The 14024-nt window shown below is 35.2% G+C and overlaps 1 protein-coding gene across 4 annotated transcripts in view; it reads left to right on the forward strand.

Annotated features, from left to right (window-relative positions):
* MYO16 (myosin XVI) overlaps positions 1-14024 on the forward strand; it is a 362051-nt gene that overhangs the window by 187906 nt on the left and 160121 nt on the right. For all 4 annotated transcript variants that reach the window (XM_039714365.1, XM_039714364.1, XM_039714366.1 and 1 more), the window contains exons 10-12: positions 3269-3419; positions 8897-9007; positions 12171-12236. In XM_039714365.1, the coding sequence (XP_039570299.1) occupies positions 3269-3419; positions 8897-9007; positions 12171-12236 (328 nt within the window). The remainder of the gene's footprint in view (positions 1-3268; positions 3420-8896; positions 9008-12170; positions 12237-14024) is intronic.

The raw sequence follows: 14024 nt of genomic DNA on the forward strand, positions 1-14024 counted from the left end.
CACTTGTACATCTGCCTGTAGGGCACGGATAGTGCACTCATCTAGGTAGTGATAAATACTTAATCTTAATTACTCTTTTGATTAGGACTTACTCTCAAAGTAATGCTAACTTAATCACATTGTATATTTTCTGATGCATGTTTATGTAACTATTAATTATAGTAATGATGTGTTTCAAAATCAGCACAAGAATGTGAAATAAAATTGAAATAGATGAGTTCAAGACAGCAAAACAGAAAAGAGATTCAATTTTTCTTGCATTTCAATTGTTTCTATGTAGCCATTTATGTAGCACTTGGCTTTTAAATATTTTAGTGTTTTCAAACACTCTTATAATATTTAATCTATTCTGAAGGTTCGTTTATGTAACTTTAAGAAGTTTTTTAGACTGAGATTTCAGAGATTATGCACTGTACAGGTGTCAGCTATCTTAGAAATTTTTTAAAGCATCTCAGAATTGCCTGTGGAAGATTACAGAAATTTTCTCCAACAAAAGCTATAAGCTCAAAGGACCCATGACAATATTACTGTAGATTCTGCCTTTATATAATTCTCTTATCAAATTAGAAGGTGCCCAAGTGCTTCCAATATTGATGATAAAACTTTCAATTATTTGATTGTCAGCTCTAACATTTCATATGATTTCTTTTTTTTTTCCTCTTTTTAAATGACATGGTAGAGGACGGCAACTTAAAAACATCTCACTTTATCTTAAAAAATGTCCAATAAAAATACACAATATTTCAAATTAATTCCATACATGAAGGCTTCTTTGCATAAAAATTAAAATCACTGTTCTTCCATAAAACATTCAATATTTTTTCCAGTCAGATAGGCAGGTAGAAAGTCCTACCATGTTTGAATAATATTACCCTAGATAACAATTCTTCTTGTCTACTGTGCAACATTATTTTGGCATAAGTCTTCCTTTGTGGTTAATTATTTATTAATTATCCATTAATTTTCATAAAAGAAGACAGTTCATGCTAATCTACTTCCCTACATTAGCATAAAATCTTCCCTTGCCCTGTTCTATAGTTGAGCATTCAGAGGCGTTGCTTGACTTAGTGTTGTAACTAGTAGAAATACTTTCCTAAAAAGCCAGTGTTTTCTGGAAACATTTTAATTCAGTTTATTTTTCATACTCTCTTCTTGAACCTGAATTATAATGAACCGTCAGAGTAATTTTTATATTTTTTTTTCTTTCACAGAAGCATTCCCTTTTTTGTTTTAATATGAATTACATATTAATTACATCCTTTCTATCACATGAAGTCCTAATATCTCATAAATGTACATAATTTAAAGGCTATTCTTGTGTGCATCAGTACATGAAATGTGCCTGTTAAATTACGTTATTATTGTCCGCTTAAGTTCAAAATGCATCTGCCAAAACAGTAGGTACTCATTTACCCCTACACTTTTCTGTGATTTACATCCTGATTCTCTTTTGAAACACCTGAAAGGTTAATTTGGTTGTGAGGAGTTTATAGCTGAATTTTAGGAAGTGTTTCTAATGCATTTTGTGTAGTTACCACAAAACGGCAAGACTGAATGGGTAAGGTTCAACTTGACAGCAAAGAAATCCTTGATCTTCAAAATTTAAAAGAAACATGACATGACTATTAAGAAATATATAAGTGGCAGTGCTTTGAATTTTGCTTACGCTATTCTTACAATCTTTTTTTGTCTGTAATTAAAGAAATTTGAGCAGTTTTGGAGAGTAGCATATGGTAACTCAGAAAGAAAACTTCATATTTAATTATGTTTTGTTCAGTTCTGAATCTGGGCAAAATGTGAATTAGTATTTGTCATTTATATTTGTGTCACAGGTGTTTAATTTCTTCTACAGTCTAATCACTGATATGTCTTATTCTAATTGCCAAGTTCTGCTCTGCAATTCAAACTGAAAAAAAAAATGATGGTAGATCATTTGTCCACGTGACATTTGGTAAATTTGTCACAAAATTATCTATGGTGAATCTAAGCAGTAAATATAAATTTTTATTTTCACCAATGTTCTTCTGGATATTTTACATTTAAATGTGTGAAGCAAAACATCTTGAGGCAAAAAATCATTTACATTTCATTATAAAATGGTTAAGATAATTCTTTCAATATTTGCAGACTGACAGTTTCATGAAAACTTTTGTTTGTCTATTATTTATTCCGTGGGAAACGACTTTATCTTGTTTTTCAATGAATTCTGTCTAGAAAGTGTTTTATACTTTATTTCTAAAATGATGTGTGCATTTCAGTTCTGCTTCCAAGAGCAGCTCTTATCCCAAGTTGCCATCAATGTTAGCTATGAGTATTCATTTCAGTTAACTGTATAATCATGTTTTTTTTAATAATCAGTGATTAAACTCAAGTAAATGAGAGTAAATATGAGATTTATTTTAAGTCCCATATTGAGTCCACATTTACTTTCAAATGTACGCATTTTGGCAAGGGGCTGATGTACACTCCATGAGATTGTCTCATTTGCACTGTCAGAATCCAGACTGTTATTTTTTAAGATACTTGTATTCTCAACTCCTGCAGCTGATTCCTTGCTAATTCCTTGGATGTAAAACTCTGAAAAATCATCTAAGATTTTGGCATTGTTATTTTTCAGAAGTTCAAATTGTCTGAACTGCCATAGGGAAAACAAACCCATGTGTATAATAGTTTTAACTCTTATGTGGACGAAGAGCATTACACATTGTTCAAGTAATTTCAGGAGTCTGTTATTTGCTTTCTTGTTTGCTTGGTTATTTTTACCTTAGCACAATTTCAGAGCAGCTTCCGGTCATAAAATGTATCTTAGATATTGCTGGATTAAAAGTAAGCTAAAAAGTGATGGAATATAATTTTAATAACTGCAGTGGCAGCATATGTATTGTTACATTTAAATATACTATTTTTCAAAATAGTGTTGTGTAGTTTAACTGTGCTTTTTTTACTTCAGTTGCAAAATTGGCTATTGATTTGCCAACCTAGTGCCCTCAAAAGCAGAGTCATGCATATTCACTTTGGTTTGCTCAATTTTGCTTCAGAGAAGACATGCATAAAGGTGAATTTTGAATCAAAGTATGTTTCTCTGTGTCTTTGGGAATAGACCAACCTATGTGAACAGTTTATTTCTTACCAATTTCTTTTCAGTACTTGGACCAGGAGCTTCTGTTTCAGCCCTGAGCTGTATCTCAGTTCTGTGCTTGTGCCACCCACATTTGATTGTCTGTCATCTTCAGTGGGAGTCTAATTGCTTTATTGATTCTCTTTGTAGCAATCCCCTGGCTTTACCGATTGCCAAGCAAGACAGTTTGCTGGAGAAAGATACCATGTTCAAAGATGCAGCTAAAGGCTTATGTAAGCAGCAATCTCAAGACAGTGCATCTGAAAATATCACTGTGAACACTACAACCAAACTTGAGCAGGTAACAGCATGCAGTGTCTTGAAATTTTCATTCGGTCTGGAAATTGTAAACTTAATGAATTGAAGAGCATCGAACACTACAACCAAACTTGAGCAGGTAACAGCATGCAGTGTCTTGAAATTTTCATTAGCACTTCGGTCTGGAAATTGTAAACTTAATGAACTGAAGAGCATAGTACTTTTTACCCTCACCATACAGCACCATCATGTACACTGTGGAGCCTTGTCACCTTGATCACTCCCTGCACTTTGTCTGTTTCCTCTGCAAATTGAACAGCTGCTTCCTGCCAGCTACTGGAGGCAGGTCAGGGGCTGTGGGGAGGGCTCAGAGCCCCTCAAATTCTATTCATGGATGGCAACAGGGAAGGGACAACTGTGGTGCTGCCCAGAGTGTGTGCTTGTCTCAAACTTCGAGTTACAAAATGAACACAACCTGGGTGACTGAAAAAACAAAAAGAATGTCTAAGGAATATCAAGTTGCAGAGTGACTGTAGTTCAAAGCTAGGAATTACCAGATTTACAGCTGCAGTGTTAACTCCCTTTCTTGTGATAATACATTAGAGTATCAGCACTGATTATTTGGGTACACTTTACAGTTTTCTCCACAGGAGGACAATCTCATTCAGTATATAGGATAGATGCAAAAGGAGACAATTATCTACTCTTTCTAAATCTGGCACGTCCCAGGTTTGAATGTTTAGGACTGAATTTTTTTTAGGTTGTTCTTTGTGTTTGGTTTCTTTTTTGTTTTGTCTGGATTTTTTTTCTTTTTTTTTCTTTTCTTTTTTTTTTTTTTTTTTGTGAAACAGGTTTATTTTCTGTTACATGCATTTGGGAAACATATATTCCAGAAATATTTAGCCGTTAAAGAAAAAGTTAATTTAGAATCAAGAGATGGGGGAGGGTAGCATTTCCATTAAAAATAATTTACGGTGAATTTGAAGCATAACAAAGGAGCAAGATATTGGTTTGATTTAAGCCATGTTTGGTTCAAAGAAACTGCATCTCTGTCTTGGCAGAAGAATGCGTGCTCCACTGCTTTTTATTTGGATATGTTTCAGAGGAATGGCTTGATCATAGGAGATCAATCAGTGCATCCATATGTAAATGATATGAGTCAGTCTGTGAAAGAACTTCAGCTTTGGAATCCTGTGGAGTGCTCCATTCCCTATCCAGTCAGCAGATACCACAACATGTGTTGCACTTGGCATACATCTTGTTTTCATGTCCTGCAGTTTCTGATGTTGCTAACTGATGTGATTTGATGGAAACTGCCATTCCAAGGGACAAGCACTGCTGGTCAGAAAAGTGAATGCTTGCAATCCTGTAGGGAGGAATCCTCCTATAATTGCAGGAAAAGAGAGGGGAGTATTTAGCTTAGTCTTGCCAAGACTATTGCTTGCTTCTAGATGTTCAACAGAAGTGTGTACAGGAACACAGATACCTCTTTCTGCCTGAATAATTTTGATATAACTTAGCCAAAATTATTGAGGTTTTCATTATCTCTAAGCTAAATTTTGCTTTATAGTTTGTGCACTAAAACATACACAGAAACTGATCAGATTAATAGATTAATTTCAATCTTCTAGATGAAAATTAACAAACAGAAATCTCTTTATGCTGATAATTTCATTGTCCACCATGACCTTGAGTCTCTTCAGGGTCCCACGGCAGATTTTCAAAAGCACTCCTGTTGTTTTACTGTTTAGTACCGTGGAAATTCCCACAAAAGTTACAATTCAAAGACAAGCGAGCAGATTTAAAGGTGAATTTCTTTTAGCTCTTTTATTTGAGAAATTTCTGCAGGAAACAGTCTGAAATTCTGCTTTAAACAAACTAGGAGCATGTATCCTATGTTTTTTTAGGAACAGTGAAAACTAGAAAATTTCTGTAGTTGCTGAATTTGGAGTCATGCTCCCTAGCATGGAAGAATAGGAAGAGGCCTGTCTGAGAAATTATCATTACCAGGGGATAGGTTAGAAATGGTGCTTCTTCTGTGGCTTTTTAAATGACTGGTTGTATTAGGAAACAATTAATGCAACTTTTAAGGTGGCAAGGGCTTAATAAGTTTTAGCTTTTATGAAGGAAAGAGAGTAAACTGCTTTAATTACTTCAAGAAACAGTTAAATTTTAGGAAAGCAAAGAATCTCTAGATTTTGTCAAATTAAAATATGTAATATTTTTTTCTTTTGATGTAATTGTGATCCTGGAAGTAGAGGGATTGTATTCTATACTACTTGCCGTGCATTATGAACCGTCGGTATATGTGTCTCATATCTGTATTTGTCTTAACAATATTTAAACTTTAGTTTCCAAAGATGAAATTTATCAATTTAACACATTTATTATAAATATTTTTTAATTTCACAACTTGGGAAATAAAGTTTAGATTTAGTGCTGATACCAAAGGAAATCTTTGAACAACCCCTTCCTGCTGTTCCTGCCTTTTGGGTATCCTATTATAGGGAGTTTCTAATGAGTTGTCCTTTATTCTTACCAGTTTCATTCAAACTACATTCAAAGTAATCATGTTCTGTTTAATTTTTCAATAGGATATGTGGAGTCATTACTTGGATTTTATGTTCATATATTATTGAAATATATCAGGATGATATTTCGTATGCTTTATGTCAGAAACACCACACATTCTTAGGCAATATGGCATGCAGATTAGGCCTTTTTTGGGGGATCAAAAAGAAAAAATCATCCTAACACATTTCAGACATGCATTTTTAATTTAAAAAGCCTGTAACTTTTGTAACTTTTTTGGTTTGGAAAGAAATAACTGTTAAATTTATATAATACTTCGGGTTCCTTTAATTGCAAAAATGCTGAAATAGAGCCTTAAGAAAATATTGTTTCCCAGGTAGATTTTTATCACTTGAAGTATAAGAGATGGGGATGAAGTGCCTGCTTTAATAAAGCCTTTTGGACCTTTCTTGACTTGTATTAGCTTTTGTTTTTTTCCTAGATAAAAGGTGTTCTTTGAGCATCACTATTGTCAACATCTGTGCTGCCAAACAAAGAAAGCAGTATGAATAATTTTCAGAATTTTATCATATCTTCAATTTATCTTCCTCTCATCTGGGAAGGATATTTTTTGAGAGAAGATTCAAATTAATGGCTTGGAATTGAATTACATGCTTCATGCTGCAGATAAATATAAATTAAATACTTTATTTTTCTTAATTGAGTCTTCTTTAAAAAAATTAAATTGTCCTTTGGTTCTTTTTTATGTATTGTTAGCTACATGAACTGTGTGATAGAGTATCCTCTGATGCCCTTTTGGTTGTCCCAGTATGAATTATGACACAGACAAGGCTCAGCTTTGCATAACATAATATTACACATAAGAGCTGGGATGTATATATGTTTCAGTGACACAAGTATGTAAAAAATATATGTAACTAAACTATATGAAATAAATGCAAGCCATTTACTTTTTGCTGGCCTAGGGCTGTGTTGGATGAGTCCACAGACAAGTGTAAGGCAAAATTTTTCTCCCTCCAGAGACGGGGCCATGCCTAAATGACCTATGGGAAATGATTATTGTCATGTGGCCTGAATGATATCCAGGTTTCATCTGCATGAGTGGAACCAGGAACCAGGTTCCTAGCTGACAGGAATCAGGAATGTACAAGCAAGTGTGCTAAAAAATTCAGAAAATATGGAGAATCCCAGGGCAGTGCTTTTATCCAAACCTTGCTTTTATTTACAAATACCTAGCAGAGGTTTAATCTTTGTAGAGATAGCTTAAAAGAAGCTCATTCTATGGCACAGATGTTCTGAGTTTTGACAGCACACCAGGGGGTGCAGTGAAGGCCGATGCCTGTTTTGTTCCTTCATGCCAGGTGAGCACACTATTAAGGAAAGGACACCACAGACTTGTTTCTCTGTTCTCTCTCTACAAGACGCTTAAGAATATTCCTGGAATTCTTTGGTTAATTTATTTTCTATTCCGATGGACATCATCAAAGACAAATGCCAAAGTGCAATTTAATTTTTTGTTTTGCCAAGTGGAATTCTTGTTTTCTAGTCAGTTGTATATCCAACTGCCATGATTAAAAACAAAAAAAAGCAGGAAATGCCATTTTCTGTGTGACAGAGGAATCTTCATTCACTTCAGTGGGGTGAGGAACAAACCTCTCCAATAAGTAGACAATAGGTGCCTTACACCTACCTGTAAGACACAGGCAGTGAAATCTGAGTGTCAGGTTTTCTGAACTCGACGTTGAACCCATGGCAACTGAGCTACAGCTTGGAAGTTCTGTGTCAGATCTCCAGTACTAAACAAAAGTATCCATAGTCTTTGGGCTCTTCCCCATGGCAGAAGCATGCTCCATGTTCCCTCCACTATCTCCCAGTCTGCTTCTGCCTCAGATCTCCTGTCACTGACAAAAGCTGAAGGTGTGGATGTGTTCGCCAAAAAAGGACAGTGTCTGCTTTTCTCCTGAGCCTTCATTTTAAGCAGAACAATAGAAGAAAGAAGTTTAATCTTGATTGTCCATTCTCAAAATAGACCCTAAGTTATTATAGTAAACTCTGAACAAACCACTTAATTTTATTGCTGTTCATGTGAGAATTGTCTGTTTCTGACTATTTTGCTGAGATAAAAAATCAAACTGCATTTTAAGTGTAGACCATTATTTAAAAGCACACTGCTTAATGTGTCAGTGTTTGTTTTGTCTTTAATCAAATTTCCATTATCACTGATTCTTTTTATTTCTGTCTCCCATTTTAAGTGTAGATTATTATTTATAAGCAGAATGCTTAATGTATCAGTCTTTATTTTGTCTTTAATCAAATTTCCATTATTGTTGATTCTTTCTTCTCTCTCCTATCTCAGTCTTTTGGAATCTTTTTTGTTTCATTAGGTTTTTACTTACCCTTGCAGTGTTTATATTATTCACCCCAATCTCAAAAGTGTTAAACAATTTCACTTACCAGTTTTCGCTAAAGTGGGCTCTTCTGATTGTCTTCTGGTTTCCATAACAACACATTTCCAATTTCTCACTACCTTACTTCTATTCTGCAAGAAAAATTCATGTACAATTTCAAATCCCATATGATAAAGAGTGGTCTGAGAGCATCGTTAAATATTTCAAGAAATACGTTACAAGTCCAGTAACTAATTTCTTGATTTCTTCTGCTATAAACATTTAATGAAGAGAGCAGGAAAATTGCTTTTGATCCAAGAATCTTTATGAGTTTAAGGACTGCAAATTTCACTCTGGTATCTTCTTAAGAGCCCATCACACTCATACAGTTATATACCATAACATTGATATTAATTTTTATGTTCTTCCCTTGATTAAGATTAATGATGTGGATTTATTGGGAGTCACAACTTTCCACTTTCCTAATGCATTTTTTCCCCATAAATCCTTGTGGTCTTGGTTTATACTGTAGAATTAGAACTTTATGGTACAGAATGATTTACTGTGAAGTTACTTTATTTCTCTAATTTGTGTTTTCTAGATCAAGCTGATGCCTCCGGCTCCAAATGATGACCTGGCTTCTCTGAGTGAGCTAACAGACAGCAGCCTGCTTTATGAGATTCAGAAGCGTTTCAACAATAATCAGATATATGTGAGTTGCTATTCATCTATCAATAGTAAGCTCTCAAAAAAGATCAAAGAGAGAATAGGAAAAATAGGATTATTATCATAACTACTGGACAGTAACCTGCCCCAAACTCATGGCTAGTTTTAAATGGATGAGGGCATGTGTGTGTGTAAGCCCTGCAATTCCTCAAGTTTGTGTAGGAAAAGGAGAAATAAAAAATATAATATCACTTCAGACTGGTTTGTATACAATTTATGTGTGTTTATTTCATGGAGGAAGTAAGTTGGTAAACATTGATGGACACTTGTCATGAATGAGTGTTTTAAGGTTGCTCAGATCACAGTGTGGTTGGGGTGGGGGTGCACCACCACGATTTTTAATCTTCCTTCTCAAACCACCAAAAGAGCCTTCCATTTTCAAAGCTATGTTAATTTCATAGAGCATGATTACTGGAAATGTAAAAGAAATTTAGATTTTAAAAGCTTAGAATTCTGCATGGGAGATTTAATTATTCATTTCTTCCAGCATCAGAGAAATAATTATATTGTAGTGTTAATCATCAAGATACCAAAAGAAATTTTTGTATCCCTGTCCATATCTTACCCATAACTTATTACTAAATTACTAAACAGCTGAGTGGAGTGTAAATGTGAGATATGCATATTATTTTTAAATTTATAAGTTGATTACACTATTTTGACTAAAGGAATATGGGGAACATTATGTTGCTGTGACTCCATTTGAAATTGTGGGAACTTCAGTTTTAGGTGTTATGACATCCAATTGTAAAAAAAATTCTGGGGTTTGGATTCATGGATCAAATGCTAAAAAATACTCATTATATGAGTATGTGTTTTCCTTTATCTCACTTTCAAAGATACCAGATAACTTAAACTGAATTAATGAAGATCCACAGAGGAAGCCTTTTATTTTAAGATACTGAAGGTTTTACCTGAAAGAATCTTCTACTCTGGAATTCTCTTAGCTTAATGGAATTTTTAGGCACCAATCACTAGTATTCTGCTCAACAGCAGCCACTGTGCTTTTGTAGAGGGTCAGCATCAGTGCTGAAGAAGCTTCCATCTTGACTTGGTTCTTAGACTTAGAAGGGAAAGTCCTTGGGCTCCATTTCCAAGCCAAAGTCCTCATTAGCACTAATCATTTCTTGCTTCATGTTCTTTTGAATTTTTATAAAGTTTCATTCCACTGGAAAACTCAACAGTGAAGTCGTGGGTGAAAGAATGGAAATAAATGGATACATTTTAGAAGAAAACCTGTATATTTACTATGAAAGATGATATTTCCCACCTCCCCAATCACAATACTTCATCTTGAAAAAGACAACACCGCTGGAACTGTTCACATGATGCTTTGCTATCTGACCTCTTCAGAGAGAAGTCTGGCAATGTTTGCATTCCAATAGCAGCAGCTATTTATGTAGAGTGAAATGTATAGCAGCAAGGTGGCCTACAATCTTACACTTAAGTGTTTAGAATTGTAGAATGGTTTTAGTTGGAAAAGACCTTTAAGATCATATGGTCCCAACCCTCCAGCCATGGCCAGAGGATCTTCCAGTAGAAGATGTTGAACTCAGGGCTCTATCCAGCCTGTCCTCGCACATTTCCAGGCATGGGACATCAATCTTACACTTAAGTGTTTAGAATTGTAGAATGGTTTGAGTTGGAAAAGACCTTTAAGATCATATGGTCCCAACCCTCCAGCCATGGCCAGAGGATCTTCCAGTAGAAGATGTTGAACTCAGGGCTCTATCCAGCCTGTCCTCACACATTTCCAGGCATGAGGCATCCTCTGGACAACCTCTTCCAGTGCCTCAGCACTGTCACAGTAAAGATTTTTTTCCTAGTAACTATTCTAAATCTTTTTCCTTTCAGCTTCAAACCATTCTGTCACTACAATTCCTGATAAAGAGTCCCTCCCTATCTTTCTTGTAGGCCCCTTCAGGTATTGGAAGGTTGCTATAACTCCTCCCTGGAGCCTTCTCCAAACTTAACTGTCTCAACTTCCTCAGTGTGTCTTCACAGCAGAGGTGCTCCAGGCCTCTGATCATCTTCATGGCCCTCATTTTATCCTAACAGGTCCATGTCCTTCCTCTGCTGGGACCCCAGAGCTGGATGCAGTGCTCCAGGTGGGGTCACACCTGTTACCAGTACTCTTCTGGGTGTTTAGTCTGGAGCAGGTTTAAACAGGTTTGAAGAAAAGGGAAAAAAAACCCTATAGTCTAGGGAACTTCTTTGCTTCAATTAGCTAAAACTAACTAAAACAAATGAGAGCTCTGTCTTGCTGTTTATCTGCAGACAACAACAGTCTAGGAGTAGGAATGTGGAGGAGTTGACATGTGGGGGCATGGAGTGAGTGCAGTGTCTGAAAACAAACTTCACGCTTCTTCTCTCCCCCCTTCACTCTCTGGAGCAAGTCTTAAACGTGCAAAATTTATTATTCAGTATAAACAGAACAGACAATTGGGGATAAAAGCATACTATAGTCAACCCAGGGTAGCCCCAAATATGAAATAGTAAAATCTTGCATACGTGCAATCATATATGATTTACTCTTTCTGATATGGTCAGGATAGCTTTTCTAGATGCATGCTTATATGTTCCTGTACACATACACTTGCATAAAGACTTGTATGTGTATCAATTGCTCCATCTTACCCTACAAGCAACATATTTTAATGTATCAGCTCTGGATAACCAGTATAGCATGTCTCAATTATGTCATCTATTCCACAAAAAATCACTTGAAGAGCTTTTCTATGTGGTAGGCATGCCAAGAGTTAGACTTGATGATCCTTGAGGGTCCCTTCCAAGTCAGCAGCTTCTGTGATACTGTGACATTTTTTATAGTGTAGCAAGTGGTAAGTTACAAATTAACTTTCAAATAATCTACGAATAATATATGTAGTGCAATTTTTCTCTGCATAATTTTCAGCTAGGAAGAATTCAATTTTATTACAAAAAATACTAATTAATTCTGTTCAAAATGTAAATTTAGATCCCAAATTCAAACTGTGGAGTTAAAAGCTCAGAATTCATGAATTATGTTTAGCATGTTGTTAGCTAGATTTAAGAGGCTTTGTTGAGATTTCTTTTTGGAAGAAAGCCATTAACCTCCTTAAAATTTAACTTATTATTTAATAAAGCAATTATGTCTTTTTTTTTTACAGACCTACATTGGTGATATACTGTTACTTGTTAACCCATTTAAAGAACTTCCTATTTATTCTACCATGGTAAGCATTCTCTTCATGAAAGTTTGTGAATATTTTTTCACAATTCATATAGTTCATTTGATTGGTCAAACCCCTAAAGTTATTTAATGTATATGCCCATTTTAAATGGGATGCATCTCAGTTTTAGTATTTTAGCAAAACCTTAAAAATTTCTTCCAAGATACAACTATTTTTTCTGTGTCTTTTTGGTAAGACAGCCATTTTGATAACACGTTCAATGAGCAGGACCTCTTTTGATTGTTTAAAAATAGTTCCTGATGACCTTGGTGGTTTCTGTTGTAGTCAAGCTTATAGAAATGCATATTTCAAACAGTGGTTGAGTTCACACCCCCTTTTCCAAAGCATGATTATGGAGATAATAACCTTGGATGGTGCACAAAGGCTCGAAATATCGCCAGGCTCCTCATCTGGGGCACTGCAGACAGCAATGTGCTGAGCACCAGCTGAGCACTGCCCTGGGTCAGGCACAGGAAGGGGGATTGTGCCAGGCACAGGCAGCCTTTGGGCAAGGAGGATTGAGCCATGTGAAAGCATTCAAGTGTTTTGATCTCTCCTTCATCTTCACCCAGCCATTTTAAAGATACAGTGTTGGTATAACTTAATTTATCCTTCCCTCTTATACTCTCATTGATGCACGGAGATCACAGAGCTCAGCCTCCCCGACAGGCAATGTCCAAATATGTCTATTTAACTTACAAGAATTATAAAGGGTTAAAAATTTGGTAAGCAAATTGTAATTTGTGACTGTTTGCTGCGTCATGTGGCTTGGTGTGTAACAGTAGTAAATCTGAGAGAAAGAAGTGCTGTGATGTTCATGGTAGAAGCAGCAGATTCTAAGTTGGGAGTCTGAATTTATTTCTAGAAATGGAAATCATCCATCATCCCCAAGGTTTTAGATGATGGTGTTTTTTCCTCTCACTGTGTATTTTATCTTAGATACATGCTTTTGTGCACTAAGAGAGAACTGTAGAGAGAAAGAGATTACATATTAAAATGTTTGCTGCATCTTTAGTTCTCTGTGATAGATCTATTTAATTACATTCATCGTGAATCACTCTTTGTCCTGTAATTGTTTGAGTGACCTTGGATAATAATTGTTTTCACTTCATCTTTGTAATCTGCACACTGTTGTGCATTATGCAGGTATTTCCCAGATGATCAAGAAACCATGGTTGTAAAACCACTTTGTTTTTGAAATGCTCCAGTTTACTGCAGCAGCTTAGCTGTTGTTGTTTTAAAGTCTCCTAGTGTTGATGGTCTATGTATTAAAGTAATAAAAAGTGATGATGTCAATTCCTCACTAAATGCTGATATGCTATATGATGTGGCTCATTAGTTAGCATTTTTGTTTCAGGTATGTAGTTTGTTAGCTGTCAAAAAGAAAAGGAATGTAAACATGTATTGAGCAAGACGCTATTTTTAAAACAAGGATGAAGCAACGAGAATATTACCATATATATCTTTTAATAACAGCAACATTTTATGTTTCCTTCTTCTTTTGAAAAATACTGTACGGAACTTCTTGACAGACAATTTTGTTATTGTGCAATGATTACCCACACTTTGTTTCAATAGAATACTACTAAAATATTTTATAAGAAATTATTCAGTCTGAGATGACATAAAGAATCGCATATTAATGGACACTGATGTACTTTTCTCCTTATGAAATTCCATGCAATTGCTAGATGATAATATTGTTGCATTCCTACATGGAAATACACTGTACAACTACACTGCACATTACAATAGCATTATACAAGGAACATGCAAGTGCAACTTTGGAGC

This window comes from Passer montanus, unplaced genomic scaffold (assembly GCF_014805655.1).
Source record: "Passer montanus isolate IOZ18808 unplaced genomic scaffold, ASM1480565v1 scaffold3, whole genome shotgun sequence".
In the NCBI taxonomy this organism is placed as follows: Eukaryota; Metazoa; Chordata; class Aves; order Passeriformes; family Passeridae; genus Passer; species Passer montanus.